Source organism: Dendrobates tinctorius, unplaced genomic scaffold (assembly GCF_039654945.1).
Source record: "Dendrobates tinctorius isolate UK_male_01 unplaced genomic scaffold, ASM3965494v1 ptg000156l, whole genome shotgun sequence".
Classification (NCBI taxonomy): Eukaryota; Metazoa; Chordata; class Amphibia; order Anura; family Dendrobatidae; genus Dendrobates; species Dendrobates tinctorius.
Window position 1 is genome coordinate 4929128 of NW_027361823.1, and position 25264 is coordinate 4954391.

Consider the following 25264-nt stretch of genomic DNA (forward strand, 5'->3'; position numbering starts at 1 on the left):
GTCAGAAAATGAAATCTACACCACCTATGACCGGGAGGAGATTTGCTTCAAAATTTACTACATTTTCTGGCATAAAGATTACGCCTGCATGCACACCGCTTTGCAGTTTTTTGCCGTGCTTTAGGCAGAAATGCAATGTTTTTGCTGACATATTTGAAAATAATACATTTTTGCACTGATTCGGTAAAAAATTGCATTGTGACACACAACGTTGGAACAGAATCTAATAAATCAGTCTAAAAGTTGTTGAACGCACCCCCCCAAGTACTCCACATCCCACTTTTTCAACTTTTGTAAGCATGGTGCAGAAGTATAAAATGTGCAATTTATGACTTTTAAAAAATTACAACTTTTTGAGGTTTCTTTAATACAAAAACTGATGTAAACGGCTTCTAATGATACCGTACTTCCAGTCACAGTCGCTCCATCCACTAAGACTAAGACAGTTCTGCAAAGTGACCGTATAGATAAGGCCGGAGCAAAGCTGGACCCTCCCCCCCAGCGTGGGCGGAAGCCGGCATGACAATGGGAGGTGGAGATAGGGGACATGCTTGAGTCAGATAGGTTTGGTGGCCCTTTATAGGGCTGGGTTGGGGATGTGGCCAGTCACTTCTCGCTTTCCAGCATCGTGTTTGGTCCTGCCCACCCTTATTGTCACTAATGTCATTTGGAAGGGGTTGTGGGTTGTTTAGCATTTATTGGCTCATGGTGGCTTTGGCGGTTGGGGGGGAGTCCTTGGAGTTGGTTATAAATTGGTATGGAGATCCATGGGTATATGGTTTCCTCCTTTTGGCTTTCAATATTTTGGATCTGGTGAAATGGGGAGGGGAAGTCAGCAAGGTTGTCGGATCCCCAGGCTGTTTGGAGTGAACGTTGGAACCCTTGGGGTTATAGTGCTCCCGAGCCAGTGGGGTAACAGCTGTGGGTAAAAAAAATGGTGGTTGTTATGTTCACTTCGTATTTGGTGTTCACTAGATTTCTGGGAGCTTCAAGGACTCCTCCCAGTGGGTAAAATGTTATTTTATTCAATAGTTTTTCAATAGTTTTTCATTGTGTGTTATTTAAATAAAGGCTGCTGTGGCCATCATTATTCCAAAGAATTTGTTGTCCGTTTCCTCAATTAATGGGATTGAGTGGAGGTGTTGGGGGTTTTATCCCCGTAAGACGTCACCGTTACCAGTGTCAGCATCGTTCTCTATTCCTAATGGAGTTAACTGAGACTCATTGGGAAACTACAAATCTCTTAACACGTTGGGCCTATATTATTTAACAAAATGTCTGTGTTTTAGTTTAAAACAGAGTATTGATAGAATTTATGGAAGGCTGCATTCTTTCAAGGAATTGCTGAGAGAAACAGCACACAAATGCATTGTAACATATTACACAATGGTTTGCAAAAGAAAGCATAATCAAATTCTTATATTTCCATTGTTTAGACAAGACACGGAAGCTGAAGAGTGTGTGATTTCTCTATTTCTTCCACTGCAGAGTCGTATCGCCTTTTTTTTCTACACCAATCCACAGCCTATATGATCTTTCCCCTTTCCTCTGCAGTCTGCTTTGTGTTTGCACATGTAACCTGCCCTCACAGAAGTCTTGCATGCTTTCTTAACTATCCATACTCTGATCTGCTGTGTTCAACCATCTTCCCCTCCATGCTAGTATTTCTAACACTGAAAGGACAGAAGGGGAAAGCTAAGAAAGACACCAGAAGTCAGTTGTTTATCAGACACAACAGGACAGATGGCTATGTGAAGGATTTACACAGACGCTACACCAGTAAAATGGTATGAGATTTTTAACAAGGGCTAGGTAGAAAGTTGTTTAATTTTGCATTTTGGAAGCAATTGAACAATATAAAAACAATGCAAGTCTGAAGGTGTTGTCACGCTTTAACACATTATCATAGTGTGCAATGCAGTGATCTTATTGATCATCCTAAACTTATGAGCACCTTCGATCATTCTCTTTTAGTAAAACATTTATAACTCTTGTGTTCTTCCTCTTGACTGTGCAACCGCTTGGCCACTGCAGTAATTAGCGCCGCTCCCTTCCCACTGCCATCTTCAGAGAGGATAAATGTCACAAAACATTGTGGAGACAATTTCTGCACAGTTTCCTGCAAGATTCTAGAGAAACTATAAGAACAAGAAAGAACAAACATGTCTGGAAGTTATGATTGAAATTAAATCTGTTGAATATTCTTTATCTCAGACAGTTAACAAGTTGTAGCCAAATATAAATAAATATGCATGTATTATGTTTTATATGTACATTTATCCCATTAGTGACCAAGGCAATTTTGACCGTAACGACCAGACCAAATGATTGAAATCTGGCCAACACTAGGCCAACTGGCCAACTGTCTTGACTCTGTTATTTGGTATCGCAAGAGCAAAGGGTCCTTACCTGTCCCTAACACTAGGGACACCTTAACTCACCCTGTTCTCCAGATTACTTCTGATGGTGAAGGCGCCGAGGCCACGTACCTTGCCGTTACTGAATTCGCCCTCAGTCTGTACCCTTCCCCCACCCAGTGAAGAAGAGAATAGAAGTGTACCATAATACACCAACCAGATGAACAAGGTAATGTGAACAACGGTAAAGAAAAATACCAAACATACAAATATACTCACACATATAACAGAGGAATGCACGTGGAGTGGAGGATGGGATTAAACCAAAATATGAGAAGAAAATGAATAACCACACACTCAAAACTTAGCAACAGTCACAGATAAATCCACCAGAGGCCTTCTCCAATAATGACCTCTAACAACCTCCAGCCATGAGGCAAAAACTAGGTCTGACAATCAGTGCTAGCCATGACCCAGATTCTATATGAGATGTGAGGGGCTTACAGTGCACAGCTGAGAGCCTTAATGCAGGAAAGCTTCCAGGAGCTCTCAACTGAGCAGATTAACCCCTGTACTGCTAAAAGAATCGGGTTTATCAGAGTGTGCCACGTGAAAAGACCAGATCAGCCTCCCTGCATGAACATCAGTTCTGATGCTAGTACTCACATCCTCTCTTCAGGACTGTATTCCTTGCAGCGTACAAGATACTGAAGCGACCGACAAACTCATCGAGAATCAACAAGCTTTGAAATTCCTAATTTCCATCCACAATGACCGGAGATCGTGGTAACGGGGTGGGTACAGAGGACAAAACGTATTTCTTGCATAGAAACTTTTGACAGTCACTTTATGTGGTAATAACTCAGGAACGCTTCAACATATTCCAGTAATTCTGAGATTGTTTTTTTCATGAAATATCGTTCTTCATAGTAGTGGTAAAATTTGGCTGGCATGATTTGCATATATTTATGAAAATATTGAAAATTTGACAAAACAATTAAAAATGTTGAAATTGTCAAACTTGGACCTATTTAGATTTAAGTGGACTTTGAGGGACTTGCGTATTGAAAACTCACCAAAAGTGATATCATACCATTTTTAAAACCGCACCCCTCAAATACGTCAAAACTGTTGTCGGGAATTGTTTTAACCCTTCAGGTGCTACACAGGAATTCACTTTCTCCATTCCCACCTCAACTGGCTCCAGTCCTTGCCTACCCCTGAGGGTCCTTGGACTCACATCTCCATGGACTTTATTACTGACTTACCGCTCTCTGAAGGGAAGAAGTGTATCTGGGTGGTGGATAGATTCAGTAAGCAGTGTCATTTTGTTCCTCTGTCTGGACTACCTAATTCCGAGACCCTGAGCAAACTGTTCATTACTCATGTTGTATGACTGCATGGTGCTCCTGTGAATATTGTGTCCGACAGGGATACCCAGTTCGTTTCGAAATTTTGGAGGGCGTTCTGTAAACGGATTGGAATTGAATTGTCCTCCTCTGCCTATCACCCTGAAACCAATGGTCAAACCGAGCACACCAACCAAGCTCTTGAACGGTATCTCCGTTGTTATGTCTCTGAGCATCAGTCCGATTGGGCGGAACACCTGCCATTAGCAGAGTTTGCCATGAATAATCAGTACCAGGAGTACATCAAGAACTACCCCTTTTTTCTGTAATCATGGGCTGAACCTGTGCTTTGGTTCAGTCTCTGCTAAGATGTCAGAGCTCCCTGGGGTACAAAGATCAATACATCAGTTAAAAATTATCTGGTCAGAAATCAACGTAAACTTAAAAGGGGCTCATGCTAGACAAGCTTCTTCTGCTAACAGACGCGATCCAAGGGCCCGCACCTGGGAGTTGGAGACAAAGTCTGGCTTTCTACCAGGAATATTAAGCTTAAAGTGCCGTCTGCCAAACTGGGTCCCAGGTTCATTGGTCCATATGAAATTATTGAGGTGATTAACCCAGTAGCCTTTCGTCTGATACTCCCTCAATCATTTAAACTGCCTAATGTATTCCATAAGTCCCTTCTCAAATTGTACCGCTCTCCGATTCATCCTGTCTAGTCCCCTCCTCCTCCTGGTTTGGTCGGGGGTGCCTTGGAATACGAAGTCCAAGGTATCCTTGACTCCCGCTTAGTGAGAGGATCCGTGCAGTATCTGGTGCAATGGAAGGGCTACGGTCCGGAGGAAAGGTCCTGGGTGCCTGCCAGTAACGTTCATACCAAGGGTTTGATCAGGAAGTTTCATCTCCTTCATCCCAACAAACCGAGATTTGAGGGTCCGGAGGCCCCTCTTAGAAGGGGGGGTACTGTCACGTCGCCATCGGACTTGGGGGCTGCTCTTCCTGCCTCGGCCACGGGGAGGCGCCGGACTCCTTCGACTGGTGGTGCCGGCGATAGGAGGGCTATGTCCTCATGTGGTTCCGCTCCTTTGACGCATGCCTCTGTCGTTGGGCATCGCCGTGTTTCTCCTGTGGGTGATGGTGGTGACAGAGAAGGGGCTCCTGCGCAGGCATCTGGTGGGCGCAGGCTTCGCTCTTCTGTCAGAGGTGAAGGGGTTGGTGCATCGCCATCTGGCCTGGTTCTGGGGTCTATCCAGATGAGGTCATCAGGCTGTGAGCCTGTGAGGGATAGCCTTATCCTTCAAATACTTTGGAGCCTGTCCTGCAGGCCGCCACATATAGTCTTGGTTTCCCCAGTGTGCTAGTGTTTAAATTGCTATTTTGACTCTGACCTCAGCCTGGATTTCTGACCCTTCTACAGCCTGCCGATTTTGTACCTCTGCTGCTCTCCCGGTTTATGACTCTGACCTTAGCCTGGATTTTGACTCTGCTTCAGCCTGCCGATTTTGTACCTCTGCTGCCGCCCGGTTTTGACTTGGACTCATGACTACGCTTTCGGTCCTGTTTATTTATCCCTTTCTGGCGACCGTCCTGCTCCGGTCCGCTGCTCTAATAGGCAGCTACCCCTTGGGCTCCGCTGTAATTCCTGATCCCTGTATAGGGGTAAAGGGTCTCAGGGTTTCTTGGGGTGCTGTCTCTCTTGCAGCTCAGACTCACACCAGACGGATGTCACATAATCGTACAGTCTAAACAGGCTGCCAGTCACCACTTGCTCGTTGGGTGAAATGGTCTTATGGTTTGCACAAAAAATTATCTATCTCGAAAGTGCATTGTCCTAAGTAAACAGGACCTGCCCTACAGACAACATTGCCAGCCTATGTGCGCTGAATGATCTATTACAGCGTGCATCTGAAGTGGGTCAGCCTGTGCAAACAGTCTGTAAAACAACCGCTGACAACTGTGTGACACTATATACTTCATATTGAAATAGAACCACAAAATGGCTACATTGCTGCTGGCCATCCACAAAAAACATGCTAACAAGTTTTACCTGTTCAAATCCCATTGTTTTCTAGTGGAAAAAAATCATCGTTGTTTGAACTCTGTACCCCTCCTCAATGGACAATCTGATTTAGGGGTGGCTCCAAATTTGTATGGAGAAAATTTTTGTGTTATTTTTAGGAGGTTCTGGTGTTGTAATACAATAATAGCTGCTGATGATTTTGTGGCACTTCCTAAACCAGTAATATTAATATTTAAGTATTACAGATTTTCTTCCTGTACTAACAGCTTTTTCATGGACTACACAACTATCTTGATCACAAAATGGCAGGTGATGGAGGAACAGGCGCAGTAATTTCCGGGAAGCATCTGTGCATGCGTCATCAGAACATTATAGTGCATGTGGAGCCTATCAATCGCTGGCAGAAGGTCGACACCGTTAGGAGAAAGAGGAAGAGAGCCAGAGGAGCTGTAAGTGCAGGCCAAGCCCCTTCACTTGTGAGTTCATCATAGGAATTTGCCAATGGATTACAACAAGACAACGGAGACATGGACTTGTAATTTAAAAGTACCCTATATAAATATTCATCATTACAGGTATTTTACTGTGATGATGTTACTTTGTAATCTAAAAACCTGCTGACAGGTTCCCTTTAAAATCTATACCACTCTGCTCTCAGTATGCTGGGTCTGTTGGGGTTGTCTAAAAGAAATCCACAAAATAACAGTATAAGTGAGATAGGTATTGTAGTACGGTGTCACAGTTTCATCATTCACTGTGGCCTAGGGACACTTTGACTGACAGCTCAGCGACCCTATGGGATCTGGAGTGTGCTGGATTTTCAGTTTTGTGAGAGAAAGCCCAGCCATCCAGGCTCATGCTGATCTTGTTGCTGGACATAAGATTTGTCATAACTACTTGCTTGTGTTATCCCTTTTGCTCTTGATGCTCTCTGAACCCAAGTACCTGACTATCCATTTGTTTTATCCCCTTATCTTGACATACCCTCTTGGCATTTGACCCAAGACTATTACTTGTCCCTCTGTACTACAAGCCCTCCTAGTATCAGACCTCAGACCTCCTGACTACCCTGTTTCACTACTTGTCCATGAGTAGTGACTCAGTGTCACAGACGGAGCCAGTACTAACTACTTTGACTACTTTGTTAAGTTTCAGAATAGGTATTATAGATGCAGGCGGTACAGATCATTTATAGAGCATTTTATGATTTGTCTTGGGTTCGATCCCCATGTAGTTTATTGGATCTATACTGTTACTGTATTACTAGAATAACTTACTGTGGGTGTAATTTATACAAAGTCCCATCAACACCAACTGTAGTTATAAGATGGTCCAGACCACGGTTTTCTCTGATTTTATCTACAACTGCAGCCAAGCCGGCTCCACATAACTTTGCTGCTCTTGTTGACACTGCACCACAGACCTCCTTCACAATGATACTGTCATCACATGTGCTGTCTAAACCAAGCTGTTGAAGGATCTTCCGGACCTGGAGAAGAGCTAAACGATCACTGTGTAAAGAAAAAAGTAATGATCAATGAAAAATATGTACAAAATGGACAGATAAGTAGAGGAGTTCCTTGATCACTTAAAAGATTAGGCCACTTGCAGAGTGGGTCCATTTTCACTGACCAATAATCGGGAGTGTGCCCAGGAATACTTGCATGCCGATTATCGGCTGTTTTAAGGAGGCAGACAGTCATAAATACAGCAAAATTCTTGTTTGTCAGGTGAAATTATTTTTAAGCTTTCTTAACAACCATTGATCTGTGTAAACAGGACACGTGCTGTTGTGAACATGATGTTCTATTCACATAGAATGATTGTATTAACGATCGTTCTGTGCACCTGGAAGTGTGGTCGGCCATTCTTAACTGGCTATTCAATGACCGCTGTTTGGCTCACACGTAAAGTGAGAAAGGATATGTTCATGGACTTGCGGGCAGCAGGAACGGGCGCTGGGAATGAATAGTGCCCCGCCGAGGACTATAAGCTTCCAGAAATCGGCTTAAGGCTGGAGTCACACTGCCAATTTCTCCTGCGATAATCGCATCGCATAGCACGGACTGGCCGGCACCTCTCCTGACCTGAGAATGACAGCATGATGGATTACTATGCAGCTGTCAAGCTCAGGTCAGGAGAGCGGACAGCCAGTGCGAGTTTTACGATCCGATTCTCGGATGAAAAATTCGCCAATGTGACTTTGCCCTAAGGATTCTCACTGTGGACTGTCACTATTGCTGCCACCATTGCTGCTGTTGATATGGTGAAGAGTAATAGGCAAAGAGCAGGAAGTTTTATAAGATTTGCTGCGACTACTTTTTTCACCTTTTACCTATATCGTTTATTCCAAAATAAATAGTTTTCCTGTTGGATTATAGCTGTGTTCCTGGATCCTTATTGCCCTTGCTGTAGTCACTGTGGAAAAGATGTAAATCGCCTGGGATCGCATCTAGCTAGTTTGTGTTTCATGTGCAAGGGGTCGGGGTGCTTGTGGACTGTGACTTTAAGTGGACTCGCCCGTAACTACCACCCCGTGCCACCTTGTTACATTCACATACAGTTTTTTATATGGATTTTGAAGTGGATCTGCCCCAAAAAATCACATTAAAAAAAACAAAACACTTTTTTCCCATGATGAGTCTTTGGTGTGTTTTTGAAGTTCCAGAATTTCTGCACCGTTTATATATTAGGTTACTTGCGCTTCTTCATTCATTTTTTTTAAATGTTTTAATTGCGTTTTTTATGCTGCTTTTTTGTGTCTTTTTGGCATGTCATGCTTTAAATAAAGGTGATTTGTAATTGATACTTCCTGATATTTGGCTTTGACAAAACTTTATTTAAAAACTTAGGTGCTGTTTCCATGCGTTTTTAATTAGCTTCAACTGCAGAAAAGCACTGAAAACACATGTTTTTTTTTACCTGTTTTTTTTGCATCTAATGCAAATCTATGGGGAAATTCCACACATAACTCAGTGTACCCGCAAGAGAAATTGACACATTGCGGATTGGAAACACTCACCGCAGGTCAGTTTATGACGAATTCAAAAAAGCACAGTGGACATGAAATTTCTATAGATTTCATCCACTTTGCGGGGACCGTAAGACACTGGGGTATTGAAGCTGCAAAAATATGCAGTGTCAAAAAACTCATTGTGGGAACATTACCTAAGGGTACATGCAGTTGTCTGTAAGGGTCCCGTTACACATAGTGACGCTCCAGTGATTCCGAGAGTGATACGACCTGGTAAGGATCGCTGATATGTCGCTACATGATCGCTAGTAAGGGTGGTTTCACATTAGCGCTTTTTAAGCGCACGCACGGCCGGGGGTAGCTCCGCCCCCGAGCCGGCTCTCTGCCCGGCGTGCCCGCCCCTTGCTTGTCGCGACGCCTCCTAGCGCACAGCGGCGCCTGCGATCGGCGCACCCTATCTTTAGCATAGGGTGCGCAGATCGTGCGCAGGCCGTGCGCTAGTTGCGCTTTGACCTGTGCTGCGCACTTTTGACGGTGCGCCGTGCGCGCCAAAATCAAACTTTTCGGATTTTGGCGCTCACGGCGCACCGTCAAAAGTGCGCAGCGCAGGTCAAAGCGCAACTAGCGCACGGCCTGCGCACGATCTGCGCACCCTATGCTAAAGATAGGGTGCGCCGATCGCAGGCGCCGCTGTGCGCTAGGAGGCGTCGCGACAAGCAAGGGGCGGGCACGCCGGGCAGAGAGCCGGCTCGGGGGCGGAGCTACCCCCGGCCGTGCGTGCGCTTAAAAAGCGCTAATGTGAAACCACCCTTAGCTGTCAGACAGGCAGATCTATTCAACGACGCAGCAACAATACGGCGATCCTCAGCGGTCGTTGGGACCTTGTCACACAGCAGCTATTCTGACGATACAGACCTCGATACACGTGCTTCAACGAGGTCGCTCGTTGTTGCTACGCCGTCAAACACAGCGATGCATGCTCGCCAGCGGGACACCGACGATCAAAAAATGGCCCAAGACATTCGAGCATGATCAGCGAGTTCGCAGTGGGGGCCCGGTCGCCGCTGCGTGTCACACGTAGCGTCACAAAATCTGTGAAGTACCCTTAAGACACCTATGGAGTCTCAGAGTTTTTCCTAGGTGAAGCCAGCGGTCTTTATCGCAAACAGCATACGTTGTCCAAAGCGAGCAGCAGAAGCCATCCGAAGAATGAACATGTTACTTTTTTTAATTGCTTCACGATTTCCAAACCCTGAAGTTGTTAAGAGGAATAATAAAGAACTGAATGCGTGCACAGCAATGTCGTTTTTATATTGCTATGCATTATGCTCACTTTTTTAGTGGCGCTTTGGCAGTGCCTGTTCAGGCTTGTTCCAGGAGGAATCCACTTCAATAAGACACACACACAATAATGTTTTTTTCTAGTTACAGTTCTTTTTTTTTAAACGCTTCTTTACTCACCCTCCCCGGGTCCAGCGCTACTCCCAGTGTCTGCTATTGTTGGCAGCATTGACTTTACGTCGACACCGCTGCAGCCAATAAGTGACTACTCGAGTAGACAGCATGAGCTGATCAGAGCTGCAGTGTTATTGAGATTACATCAATGCTGCAGACAATAACAGACACCGGGAGCAGTGGTGGAAACTTAATGCTGTATCTGAGCAGATGGAGTAAAGTAAAGCTTTTTTTTTTTTTTTTTTCCAAACTGCACACCTACAGTCAAACCTTGTTCAGGGAGAAAAAAAATTGACATGTCATGTCTTTGATTTCCTTGAGGAACACACTCTAAACTTGACACTATGAAGTCACTTTGAAGGCTAAAAAACAAAAAAGCTCCATAATTACTTGAAAACTGTTTAAAACATGTGTCTTATCTAAAAACCTTGCAAAACAACCTTCATGGTAGATTACTGATGTGAAATTCTCTTGAAAACGTCATCTGATTTTTCTGCTTTAAAACAGCTCTGTGTAAACATAGCCTTAGATATGTAATACATATTGTTCAGTACGTGTAAGCCAAAAATTGCACCAGAATTGCTTAGCAAATCAATGTTATAATGCTCTTTCCATAGTATATTAATTAAACATGCCTTTTAAAGGTGCAGTTTTACTTTTAGATATTGGCTATTAGGCCGGGGTCACACTAACCAACGCAAAATACGGTCAGTATTTTACATGCGTAATACGGATGAATGGCCCCTAAACAGTGCTCCGTATGTCATCCGTAATCAAGGTGTGGTCGGGTATTTTGCGCATGTCAGCATCCGTATGTAATCCGTATGGCATCCGTATGGCGAGATTTTCTCGCAGGCTTGCAAAATGGACATATAATGGAGCCCTATGACAGGGTTTCTAACAGAGACCAAAGAATAGATATAGACACATAGAATGTATATATATATATATATATATATATATATATATATGTATTCTATCTGTCTATATCTATTCTTTCGTTTCTTTATTAAACCTGTCAGTGTGAGTTTACTGTATAGCGCACTGAATTGCCGGCTTTGCTAAAAGACACCGGGTGCGTATATCTCGCAAGTCACATGTGTGGTCCGTGTGTAATCCGTATTTTTTGCGCACCCATAGACTTGCATTGGCGTACTACGGCCGTAGTATGCTGACAATCGCAGCATGCTGCGATTGGCACGGAGCGTAGAATACGGATGAGAAATATACGGCTGGTGCGAGGGACCCCATTAGAGAATCATTGGCCCGTGTCTAATGCGTGCTTTTAGCGCCTCTCACTCGGCCGTATTCCTCGCCAGTGTGACCCCGGCCTTAGTCTGTACCAGGTCTCCAAAGACATACAACCTTTCTATTTGAGACAGAAATTTAGTTTCAAATATTCCTTTCGTCCTCAGCCGCTCAGAAATCTGTCCTCGGAATAAAAGGCCTCGTTTGGTAAGATCAATCAGGATCTGCCTCACAATTTCCCCCAGATACATCCCGCTGGTCATCTTTTCATATCTGTATGAAATATACACAGAAATTAGTTAATTGTTGCCTGCAGAACAAGTAGATTGGAACTATTCAGTGCATGGCATGGTTGTTTTTTTTTTACATATACAGAATATAAATTCAACATTTAGGCTAAGTGCACACGTACCGGAACTCTCGCGGAAATTACCGCGAGAATTCCGGAATTCCATTCCGCGGGAAAATCGCATTTTAAATTCCCGCGATTTTCCTGTGGAAAAACTAGCATTTTGCAAGCGTATTTAGCTTGCAAAATGCTAGCGTTTTCCAAGCGATCTGTAGCATCGCTTGGAGAACTGATTGACAGGTTGGTCACACTCGTCAAACATAGTGTTTGACGAGTGTGACCAAGTTTTTACTACTGAGGCCGCCTATGCGGCCTCAGTAGTAAAAGATAGAATGTAAAAAAAAATAAAAAATGGTGTTATTCTTACCTTCCGACGTCCCGCACATCCGTTCCCAGTAATCCTTTGCGAAAATGCCCGCGATGACGTCCGTTCTCGCGGGATCGCGATGTCTCGCAGTAATTCGCGATGACGTCGCGCGAATGACCGCGAGACTTTGCGATCCCGCGAGAACGGACGCCATGGCGGGCATTTTCGCAAAGGCTTACTGGGAACGGGAGCGTGGAGAGCGAGGTGGCAAAGAGGAAGGTGCAGATGAAAGTGCAGGTTCCTTGAGCAGGTGGGGGGGGGCATACTCATGGGCGACGGCACTGGCACAGGGCCCCTCATAGTACGCAAATGTGTCTCTGCCGGTGGGAGGGCTTGCCGTCAGACACACCGCCGTACTATGAGGGGCCCTGTGCCAGTGCCGTCGCCAACGAGTGGGCCCCCCTGCTTGCTCAGGATCACAGCACTTGCAAAGTTGAAATACTTACCTCTCCCTGCTCCACCGCCGTGACATCTTCCGCGTTTCCTGACAGTGACATTCTGGTCAGAGAGCGCGATAACATCACGTATGTACGCCCTCTGCCTAAACAGTCCAAGTGCAGTGAGATGGAAGATGGGGACGACGAGGAGTCCAGACTAGTACAGGGATTCCCTAGCGAGGAGACTTATTTAATTGTTTTCAATGTTGGGACAGCTATTTTTGGGGAGCACTATACTCTGAAGAATGATATATGAGGCCACCATACACTGGAGCATTCCAAAGGTGGACATCAGACACTGGAGCAGCATTTACAGGGCCCATTATGCACTGGAGCATTAGAAATGGGGCCCATTATATATGGAGCATTATTTGGGCCCATAACACAGTGGAGCTTCATCCATGGGGACCAACATATACTGTAGCATTATGTGGAGCTCATCATATACTGTTCCAAATATTATATTGGACCAATGATTCTGTATGGAGAAATATATGGGCCTTTTAACTCTGTATAGCGCACTATGCGGTGGCCATAATACTGTATGGAGTAATACACTGTCCGTTTTTGGAGCTATTGGAGAATTTAAAATGGATATCAGTCATGAGATGTAAGAAGTGAAGTATTTTTCATTGTACTATACCGCTATTTTTCTGCCATATCAGAGGATCATGAATTGTGGCATGTGTTAAAGGAACCCATTGACACTCTTTGGCCCTGGGCCCACGAAAATCTTGAGCCAGCCCTACCCCCCCACAACTTTAGCCAAATAACCCCCAGTTTTCAATGCCTAACTATTATTATAAAGTAAATTAAAGTTGATAAGCTTAAGTAATAAGAATTGATGTTTTTGGCATTAAAATGGGCACTGTAGGTGTGTTTCCTGTCCTCCACTCCCTGCCAACCTTGGTTCCCCATTGACTTGCATTGGGTTTCATGCTTCAGTCGGCCGTCGACTTTTCACGATAATCGGCCGATTTCGTTCGACCCGACTTTTGAGAAAGTCGGGTTTCATGAAACCCGACTCGACCCAAAAAATGGCAAAGTCGCTCATCTCTACTTATGACATCACACTCAGGCCAATCTTATTCTATGGACCCATGTACGGTACATGTCCAAGTTTGATCCAATATTGGGATCGCACTTGGCCATGCAAGTCAGTGAGTGAGTGATAAGATTATGATTTACATAATCGAGGGTGGTGTGAACCTTACCTAATAATGTCAAACTAGGGCTTATAGTGCCTGAAAGTTAAAGGGGTTGCCATAAGTTAGCTGATTAGGGGTACACAGTGGTTAACAGTTCAGGCAAGTAGTATGGTCTCTCTGCCTGCTGCCTGAATTCTACTCTCTTGGTTGCTGCAAACACAGGCAAGATTTTTTGCTTCCTTTAGCAAGCCCCTTGCAATTTTACCCATGTAAGTATTTGAGAATAACTTTTTAAAGGACTTGTGACTTGGCGTAATGGGATGCCTCAGTGTCAGGCATGTGAATAGAGTCTTAATGCCTTCATACAGGTGCCTCTCATAAAATTAGAATATTATCAAAAAGTTAATTTATTTCAGCTCTTCAATACAAAAAGTGAAGCTCATATATTATATAGAGTCATTACAAACAGAGTGATCTATTTCACATGGTTATTTCTGTTAATGTTGATGACTATGGCTTACAGCCAATGAAAACCCAAAAGTGATTATCTCAGTAAATTAGAATACTTTAAAACACCAGCTTGAAAAATTATTTTAAAATTCGAAATGATGGCCTACTGAAATGTATGTTCAGTAAATGCACTCAATACTTGATTGGGGCACATTTTGCATCAATTACTGCATCTATGCTGGCTGGCATGGAGGCGATCAGCCTGTGGCACTGCTGAAGTGTTATGGAAGCCCAGGTTGCTTTGATAGCAGTTTCCGCTCATCTGCATTGTTGGGTCTGGTGTCTCTCACCTTCTTCTTGACAATATCCCATAGATTCTCTATGGGGTTAAGGTCAGGTGAGTTTGCTGGCCAATCAAGCACAGCGATACTGTTGTTTTTAAACCAGGTATTGGTGCTATTGGCAGTGTGGACAGGTGCTAAGTCCTGCTGGAGAATGAAATTTCCATCTCCAATAAGCTTGTCGGCAGAGGGAAGCATGAAGTGCTCTAAAATTTCCTGGTAGACGGCTGCGCTGACTTTGGGCTTGATAAAACACAGTGGACCTACACCAGCACATGACATGGCTCCCCAAACCATCACTGATTGTGGAAACCACTCTAGACCTCCAGCTGCTTGGATTGTGGCCTCTCCACTCTTCCTTCAGACTCTGGGACCTTAATTTCCAAATGAAATGTAAAATTTACTTTCATCTGAAAACAACACCTTGGACCACTGAGCAACTGTCATGGAATAACTGCTTCTTCTGGATGCTAAGCTAATGTGATGCTTTGCTGAGGGGATACGCGTGCAAGCACCCCACACTGCGTGCATCCCTTAGAATGCTACTAAATATATAGGCCACGCTACAGGTTCAAGAGAGATGGATTGTGGGAGCTGGTTTGGGAGGATTTGGCAGCTGGAGCCAGCACACCAGGGGGTGGTTAGATGATCAAAGACACTAGACCTGGCCACATTTATATGCTATAGCACTTTCCACTAAATAACTTCTAGAGTGATCCCAGTCATGAATATAAAGCAGTAAGTATTAAATACAATGCAACAAATGAATTATACCAAAGATTTAGCAGGCACATTAAAATGTGTTACAACATGGTAAAGCAGCAGATGACAGGCAGCAAGCAGAGGTGGGGAGTTGTACCAGGTTCACTTATCATTACTTCTGAACTATGTATAACCCTGCCCACACCACTGATTGTCAGCTTCCTGTGTACACTGACAAGATGCCAATCAGTACTGGGGGCAGGATTACAAGGATTAGCTGGACTGCATAGCACATGACACCTAGTCCTGCAATGATAATGTTCTACTGATAAATAACTGATTGTATTGAAACTGCAGCAAACTACGGAGCTAGAGACACTTCCATGGAATCAGGATCTAGATTATGCTGGTGTTCTCAGACTGGTAAGGGGCCTTGGATATTGGCCTCTCCAGCTTAAAAATAGCAGCCCGCAGCTGCCCAGAAAAGGCATATCTATTAGATGCTCCAATTCTTGTGCTATGCCCAGCTCTTCCCATGTAACCTGTGGTGATGGGAAGGAGGTAATACTTGTCAGGTTCACAATTTATGGGCAGCTGCAGGCTGCTACTTTTAGGCTGGGGGGGCCATTTGTTTAAATAATTAAAAACAGCATGGGGACCCCGTGATTCTTGATAACCAGCCTTGCTAAAACCAACAGCTGTCAGTTTTGCCTGGCTGGTTATCAAAAATACAGGAAAACCCATGCTGTTTTTTTTATTATTTATTTAGAGCACAGTTGCCGGATGATGAATACTCACATCAGCCAGCACCTGCTCACGCTGTTATTAGCAGTAGCAGGCATAGGCTGATGGTAGTAGTAGTACCATCTACCAATACTAGTAATATTTTTATGTCCGTCCAGTCACAACTGCAGGCTCACGCTGTCATCTGACAGCGTGGGATCAGTGGCTCTCTGACCTGTGGTAATGATTTTACTGCTGAACAGAGGCAGTGTTTGCCCTGCTGTCATGGACTTCACAACAAGGCAAACACTGGATGATCGGGTCCCCCATTTAAGTGAATTGGGTCTGGATTTGGGTTATGTTCGGGTAACCTAACCTGCCAGACGCAAACATCCAGAGGTTTGCCCATGACTGCTAATAAAGTCCCATGGCTTCCAGTAACACTTCTGTGCTAATGACACTCAGATCTACCTCTCTGGCTTAGACATTACCTCTCTGCTGTCTAGAATTTCAGAGTGTCTATCAGCCATATCCATTCTTTCCATCACGCTTCCTTAAACTTACTGTGGACAAAACTAAACTAATCATTTTTCCTCCATCCCCTTAACTCTACCATCAGACCTATCTATCTCTAAAAACAACATCATGATTTCCCCCATACTGGACATTCACTGCCTTGGAGTAACCCTTGTCTCTTCCCTTTCAAACCACACAAAAATATTTTCAGAATTCATTCCTTCCTCCACCCTCATACTGTTAAGATGTTAATGCATGCCTTCATCAGCTCCCGCCTCGACTACTGCAATAATCTTCTATGGAGCCTCCCAGCTAACAACCTCATGCCTTTCCAGTCCATCCTTAACTCTGCTGACCTATGAATTTACCTCTCCCCATGCTTCTCCTCTACTTCTCCCCTCGGCAAATCCTCCATAGGCTCCCAAAGTCCCAACTGATACAGTTTAAACTACTAACACTAATCAACAAGGCTATCCACAAATCTGTCTCCTCCACATCTCCAAACTCCTCCATATCTTTCCACACTTAATCTCCCATGCTCACATGATCTCCTTATCTCCTCCATTTTGATAAGTTCCTCACCAAATGGCCTCCAAGATTTCTTCCAAGCATCCTTTAACATCTGGAATTACATGCCACATCATGTCCAATTGTCTCCAACATTTGGAACTTTCAGAAAGAACATGAAAGCCCATGACTTCAAGAAAGTTCACAAGTTGAAATGAATCACGTTACATTTTGATGAATTTGGTGCTAAAAAAGTCCACAAATATCGTCAGTCAAAAAAGAGGACTCCTCCTTTGTAAACAATGTTTTCATACAGTTAGAAATGTTACAGCTGAATAAAATGTATTTTCTTGAGGGGTGCACTTTTAATACTACTTTTAGGACACTTTAAAAAGAACTCTGACTTTACTTTTATTAAAAGTTTTGCAATCTGGAGAGGTTAGTTGGGAAACTGCTTTGACAAAGCACTGCAGATCACAAGATGATATTAGTAATGCGGCAGAAATGCACTTTTTGTACAAAATGACTTAATTACTTTCATAACAATAATCAGGACTTGTAGTTTGGATTTCATTAAACAGAAATGAAAATTTTCATTGTGATCATAAATATTGTAGAGTTTGGAAATAGCACTATCAGCACATTTTCACCCATGAAAAAGCTACTTTTTCCTTTTATTACCCAGTTTTGCAGAGTGACATTTTCCAAAAATGCACCTTTCAATCAAACCGAAATATTGATCAAAGTAAATGTCATTAACCTTAAATAGAGAAATGGAATTCACTTCAACACATATCTATCTTTTTCTCTCCATAAATATAACAATTTGAAAAATGATTTTGTCATTGAGTTTCCTGATGCAACGATACAAATAAGAGGAATCCTATCAAGATACCAAATATCTAATATCTGGGAGATCTCAGGTTTAGACATTTCATATATACTTTCACTATGTCTTTATACAGAATCATTCTTACGTTCACCAAAAGAATATTTTTACTTCCAATTAAGCCAATTTTTAGTTTTGGAAGAGAAAGAGACATGAGTGAGCACGTCCGCACCTTCATCTCAGGCTATCAAAATATCTGAAGAGTCTATGTGTTAGGGACGGCGGAACGCACTAAATAATAAATAATAAAAAGTGCGCTCGCTGCCCGGGGTCCACCGTGCAGAGGTGTTACGCTGCTGCTACGTAATGGCAGATGCCCAATATGGTGGTATAATGCACGCGGGTTGAACGTCACCCGGTGTGCACTGGGCGCACACTGTTACTTCACAGAGGCGCCGTAGCGTTAAACACAAATGCTGAGCCTGTTGAACTCACAGGTCTCAGCGGATTGCACGCACTATATATGGTCACAGGACTCTGGCCCAAGACACAGGGTCAGTGTCCCTTTAGACCTACCGTGCTTGCGGCATCGCAACAGTGGACACCAATAAGTACTGCTGACTGCAGTGCGGCGACAGACACTGCCGCTGTACGACAATGCCCAGTAGCAGGCTCACTGTCAGATGCTAGTACTGTGGATGGTATGCACTGTGCCCTGTAACTTGCCACTGACTGGTGCTGACTCTATCACTAGTTCCCTATCAGAGGGAGGGGAATCTTAATGGGTCATTTGCAAGTCCATGCATCCGTCATCATTCACAAAGTTAGCAACCTAGCGTCTATACTAGCGCATAGCTGAGCGGCCATGCAAACCTTTTATAGCTGGGACCTTCCAGAAGCTTCCAGATCCCTGAGATGAACCAATCAGATCTAGAGAAGGACCTGTGCATGTGACTCCCGATCTCCAATGGGAGATTGTCTCGTGAGCATGCTCAGTGGAGCGACAGAAGGACTTAGCCTCTGGAGTGGCTTGCTGCTGAGTTGCCTGCGTTGCTATTGTTGGCCCAGAGGTGGCAGCAACAGCCAGACCCACAGAGCTGGTCTGAGCAGAGCGTCGGGAACGACAGGGCTGCTGAGCAAGCTCCTCTGCGGTCAATGGAGAATGGGAGACTGCTGAATGCAAGGCTCTGGATTCCTGCTGTGCTGCTGCAGGAACCCGACACCTAACATTATTTGACTGATTTTCTGCTATGGATTGCTTGCAGGAAATCGCTGTGCATTAAAGTAGCAGTCTTGTGAAATATTCACAGCAGTGAAAATCCGATAATTGAAACGCACTGAACCATGCAAGTCAAAGAATGCGTGGAAAACATCGAATGGCACTTGGATGACATCGGAGTGTGGTTGGATTTCGCATCCTCACAGTATGGAGAAGACAGAGACTTTTTCTCTGTAGCTTCTCCTCATCCGAGAGAATCGGAGCACACTGTGATCAAACTCCAATCAGAGTGTCATTTGCATATTCAACCCGATTCTATGAGATGAGTAAATCTACGGCCTTAGAGAACATCTGTCATTTTAACCACTGATGTGGTTGGAGTAGATAACGCCATTATGAGGAGATGCAATTTAAGAAAAAAATAAATATGTGCATATATGAAGTAGAGGGGCCAGATGGCTATTCTTCAAGAACCATGACCGTGTGTGGAATAGAATAATAATAAAAGAGTGATGTAAGCTTTCTAATTTGGAATTATATGGTAAGACTATGCAATTGAATTAATGATTCTTCATAGAATAAAAATTTTGCCAAGCTTCAGGATGAAGTAGTGGCATTATAAGCTAAAAACTTTCCTTGTCTATTTAGCTTTCCACAGGCTGGGGTAAAACAGTCACGGTCTAGGTCCTGCTCTGCTCCTTTCTATTTTGAGACCTACTGACACATAGCGAGGTAAATAATAGCATTAGCCACCATCTTGATTGGGTGCACTTTGTCACAGTGGGATGACATTTACAGTAGTTCTTTTGAACAAAATAGGGTCAACTAAGTACCCTATATTATTAACATGTACTTGCACTACTATTAGTGATGAGCAAACATGCTCGGATATGGTGTTAACTGAGCACACTCGGATGCTCATCGAGTGTCAGAAGCATGCTCGAAAAATATGCTTGAGTCTACGAGACTGTATGTCTCGCGGCTGTTCGACAGCCACATCACATGCTGGGATTGCCTAACAGATTCACTAGAAACATTTGAGGATTGAAATCTTCGTCAGTGTCAGCATCAAATTGATTTTCCTCTGTTTCGCATTCCAATTCATCCTCCGGTATAGAATGCAAAATAGCAAGAATATCATCAAGCTTTAGCGCACTTCTTCTAGCCATATTAGCAAATAGCAAAACTGCAGGCCGTATTCTACAGAAATTATATAATCCACTTGAGAGTTCACTGGTTCACTGATTGATGTCCTGTATATGTCCTGTGTATGTCAAGTATATTTGCCAAAATGCTAATTATTCTAAGTCTAAGCCAACATTTATTCTAAACTTATTCTAAACATGCAAGTAAATTAAAACTAAAAGAAATAATAACATTTAGGAACAAAGACTAGCAAAATATAGTAGGGAGTCAAAATGACTCCCTTTGGTAATTAAAGGTAAATTTTGAAAAAAGGTACTCTTTTTTTAAAAAAAATTATTGTCACAAAAACTTTTTTTTTCCGCATCCTAAATGAGTAAAAGTCACAGAGTCTCAAGCCGGAATTCAGAAAAAATGTAGTCACAGAAGAGACATTAAAATTGCGAGAAGACAAAATGACTCCATTGGTAGTTCTAGTTAATCGATGTAACAGCGCCAACTTGACAATGCCTGGTTCACTTTAAGCTTATTTATACAGCTACAATTAATGCCACTCTAAATTAGACCTTCTCTACAATTCCTAACTAAATGGTATTACACTCCCACAAGGTTGAAATCTACTTTCTCAAAGAGAAAATCTGTATTATGCCTCAATGAGCAAGACTTACAAAAAGAAGAAATGAAGCCAAGACTTACAGAAAAGAGTACAGAAATGGAAGAAAAGGAGGCAAGAGCTGCTTCCTCAAGGGCCACTGAAACATCTCAGCAGAGACTGATCCTCCACCATGTACAGACGGGAGGGAATCTGCTAGACGTACAGATTTACAGCTCTGGCAAAAATTAAGAGACCACTGCACAGATTTATAAAAATCAGACTTTCTACATGTCTGACAGCCATTCCATTCCAGTGTCAGTTGAATTCCAAGCAGAGTACATCTCATTCTACTTAATGTGCTTCTGATTAGGTGATCACCTGAACCAAATCCTATTTAACGAAGGAAAGTATAAAAATCCCTGCTGTGGTGCTCACAATCCTCTTGCAATAGGACAAGCTGGATGGCAAAACAAGTGCTAGTAATATCCCAAAAGTAATAGGAATTAAAAAAAAACTTTTACCATTCCAAAGGAGATGAAAAGAAAAGTCTTGAGTAAGGAAAAGAAGGGCTCAATTCTGGCTTTACAGTGAGTGTCATGTTCCCTCCATTCTTAAAATTTCTAAGATGGCAGTCCATTACAACAAGGTCAAGCAGCAGACATTGGAGACAACAAAGCAACAGACCGGCAGAGGGTGATAACAACTCTCCACTGACCGGGATGACCATCATCTTATTCAAATGTTGCCGACACTTGGATTGGAGCATTCAGCTGCATGTATTTCTATACAGCTGAATGCTCCAATCCAAGTGCCGGCGACAGTACCGAGTATTGACATGCGATACTCGTCTGAGTTTCTCGCATGTGTGATCAGGGCCTTAGAGCTAGAAGGGACTTTTAGGGTCGCTGTGCCCAACCCCTGCTCAATAGAGGATTCACTATACCATCTCAAACAGATGTCTGTGCAACCTCTGTTCCCTTTTTGCCCGACTAAAAATAAAACCATAAAAAATGCAAAATTTGGTATATGTCATACCTCACAAAATATAAAATAAATTAATCCGATCGATAAATAATGTGAAAAAAATGGCCCGAGGATGAAGGGTTTAACCCCTTTCTGACATCTGATGTACTATCCCGTTCATGGGACCCGGGCCCCTATGCCCATGGACGGGATAGTACGTCATAGCGATCAGCGGCGCTCACGTGGTGAGCGCCGCTGATCGTGGCCGGGTGTCAGCTGATTATCACAGTTGACACCCGGCACTATGTGTCAGGGGGTGACCGCCCCCGATATGTTAACCCCTGGCCAGCATGCATTGGTGTGTTTGACAGGGACAACGACGAACAACCTCAAAACTACAGGTCTGAGAGACAGGGACCCAACGACCGTCGTATCGTTGCTGCGTCGCTGGTGAGATCTGACTGTTTGACATCTCACCAGCGACCATGTAGCGACGCACCAACGATTCCTACTAGGTCGTATTGTTGTCAGGATCGCTGGAGCGTCACCAAGTGTGACGGTACCCTCTGTATATATTTTACCTGGAAAATCCTGTGTATTCATTGCATTATTCTTAAATCTTCATAAATAAACTACATACATATTCTAGAATACCCGATGCGTTAGAATCGGGCCACCATCTAGTAAAAAATAAGTTGGTTGTTATAGAATGATGTGCAGTATGGACCATCATTTAAATATTACAAGGCATATAGTGGGTTAATTTTGACTACATAAACCACTTGAAGGGGTTGCCTGATCACAATATACAGATGACCTCTCCTTACAAGCTCTGACGGGTCATCAATATTTAACCCCATTAAAACACTTTTGCAAAAATTTGTCAAAACTAGTAAAAGGGAAAAATAAAACAGATGCCCAAAGAAACATCATATTGCACTTTTTTTATTTTTACCTTTGTTTTCCAGGATTTAATGACTTTCCATCCACATGTATGTCAAATTGTGTCTGAATGTCAGAGAGACAGCCATTGTCCCCGAATCCTCCCCATTCTGTGTTAATACACATTTTCCCTTCATCTCCATCTACAAGTTCAATGTTCTTCATTTCTTCCATATAACACACATTGCTCCCAGTACCTGGGGAAGTGAGACATACAGTACCTCATAGTGCATACTTTTCGTTGTGTTGTGTAGGTGTGTATGGTGGACAGAGACACTACAGTTTCACCCCATACCCTACCACGTTCTCCTAAAAAAACTTGCATCGCAACTACCAACAGAATCCAATGAAGGCAAAAACTCCCAAGCTCCATTGTTTTTTGTGAAATCAAGAAGTAGTAAAGTCCGAAAACTTATTAACTATGTTTTTAGGACTGTTTACTGCATTTCCATTATGTAAGCAATACATTCTCACAGGGTATCTGTGAAATACAGTTTGCTTCTAGTGGCTTGATCACAATATATATTTAATAACATGAAGTACCTGCTATGAGCCCAATTTCACAGTCTGGATCTTCATACCCGCAGGTCATCATGGTTCCCACCGTGTCATTGACAATAGCCACAATGTCCAAGTCAAACTCCTTCAAAGCAGTAAAGAAAAAATTACAAATTTCAGAATTCAAACACCTCCATATTGAACTAGTACAGTACTCCATAACCTCCTGCAAATATTATCCTCAGGCACAATTGGATTTCAGTACCCGATCTTTCATAATCAAACATGAACCAAGGCATACAATTTATATTTCTTTTTTCTGCAGCATCAGACTATTTTGGATATCCCATACTAGTGTCGAAAACATACTAATATACCGCTATTGATTCAGTTGGTTCTTTTGTTAGAATACTCGGTCAGCCTATTTTCCCTGGATTTCTCCATTATAGATGCTGTTTTATAGAGATAAACCCTGTTTATATGTCTTATTATGTAAAGCTCAGAGCAGCTAACAAATAGCAGCTACAGTTCTGGTGCATCTGAGGAGTGCATGTATTATCGGCACGGCAGGGGAGATGTATAGCCAACAACAACGTAATACACCAGCCGTATCACAAGTAGCTGAACCACACAGTGGCTTCAATCTTAAAAGGGGTTGTCTTAATTAGAAATTGTTTCCCAGGTAATTAGAGCCTTAAAAGGGTTGTCCGGCCTTAAGCCCCCGTTACAGATAGCGATATCGCTAGCAATATCGCTGTAACGTCACCGATTTTGTGACGTAGCAGCGATATTGCTAGAAATATCGCTATGTCTGATACTTACCTCCGACTGGCTCCCCCGCTGCTCATCGCTGGTCGCGCGAGAACGTCCTGGACCATTTCTCGTCGGGCGCTTCCTGCTGGGCTTCCTGTGGCGCCGACGAGCGACACGTGGACGGGGGCGGGAGGACGTCAGGATCGCCTCGTCTGACAGGTAAGTAGCGACCCCCGACCCCTGCTATGTCGCTGGTGAGATCTGCCTGTGTGGTAGCTCACTAGCGACCACTTAGCGATGCACCAGCGATCCATATCGTTGTCGGGATCGCTGGTGCATCGCTAAGTGTAACGGTACCCTTAGGCTTCAAGTCTGCAGTTACTGACAAACATGCCCTCTCCATGCCTCCTAATAAGTTAAAAAAAATTGCAAATATTAAATCTATTTTCTATGGAGCTGGTCCTATGTTGGAGCAGGCATTTTACAAAAAAAACTGTACAATAGGCAAAATAAAAAAGCAAAGCTAAGGCCGCTCATCACTACCAGTCTGACTTTACAGCTTTACACATGGCAACTTAATACTTGGCAGTTGTTCTCAAAGGCCAAGATTTTCCTCTTCAAATAAAAAGCATGATTCACTATAAATCAGTGTAGTAAAGACTAAATGTAAAGCCATTAATGCAATTTTTACTCAAAAACCGATTCAGCATAGTCAAAAAAAAAATATTTCACACTATTTTTTGACTGATCTGATTTACAGAGAATCACAATGTTTATTTGGAGAGGAACATTTCGGGCAATGAGATGAACTGCATGATCAAAGTACTGATATGCAAGCTGGAAGTTTTTTTATGACAGCATTCATATAGTGTTGAGCAACCCTAACTAGAACAGAAAAATGCAAATTTTAATTGTTTTCTTATTTTGTTCTTATATGTTGACTTTGTTTAGAGAGGTTGTTGTCAGATAAGAAAATAAACATTCCCTTCCATTATATTATGTTAATGCATTTTATGTATTATTTGCAGAGAAACAGAAAAATATTACATTTTTTTTTATCGGAACATGATAATACTTACTGGGTTGTCCTGTACTTGGATAAACCCATACCCAAGTCTTCCTATTAAAGTAACAGAAGCTTATACTCACCTCCCCCCACCGGCGCCATTCCAGTGATGTTGGTGCCGGAGTAACAGGCTATAGTATACCCTGAGTCCAGACTATACCCAGAGTTAAAGCTGCCTAGGCTTGATTAAACCCCAAGTATATTATGGCCTAGGCCAATTTATGCCCTCTCATTCCAGATTATATCCCCTTGATATCAGCAGCATTGAGTGATATATTCAAAAATTACCCAATTTTTCAACATGTTATTGGGG

The 25264-nt window shown here is 43.1% G+C and overlaps 1 protein-coding gene across 3 annotated transcripts in view; it reads right to left on the minus strand.

The window, feature by feature from the left end:
* Positions 1-1809: 1809 nt before the first annotated feature.
* The window catches only part of LOC141051285 (hexokinase HKDC1-like), a 117110-nt gene continuing 93655 nt past the window's right edge, over positions 1810-25264 (minus strand). For 2 of the 3 annotated variants that reach the window (XM_073548167.1, XM_073548166.1), the window contains 5 exons: positions 23178-23277; positions 22648-22831; positions 11521-11676; positions 7004-7237; positions 1810-2138 (listed from right to left, as the gene is read on the minus strand). In XM_073548167.1, the coding sequence (XP_073404268.1) occupies positions 1961-2138; positions 7004-7237; positions 11521-11676; positions 22648-22831; positions 23178-23277 (852 nt within the window). In that variant the 3' untranslated portion in view covers positions 1810-1960. The remainder of the gene's footprint in view (positions 2139-7003; positions 7238-11520; positions 11677-22647; positions 22832-23177; positions 23278-25264) is intronic. The other variant, XM_073548168.1, reaches the window with a different exon arrangement.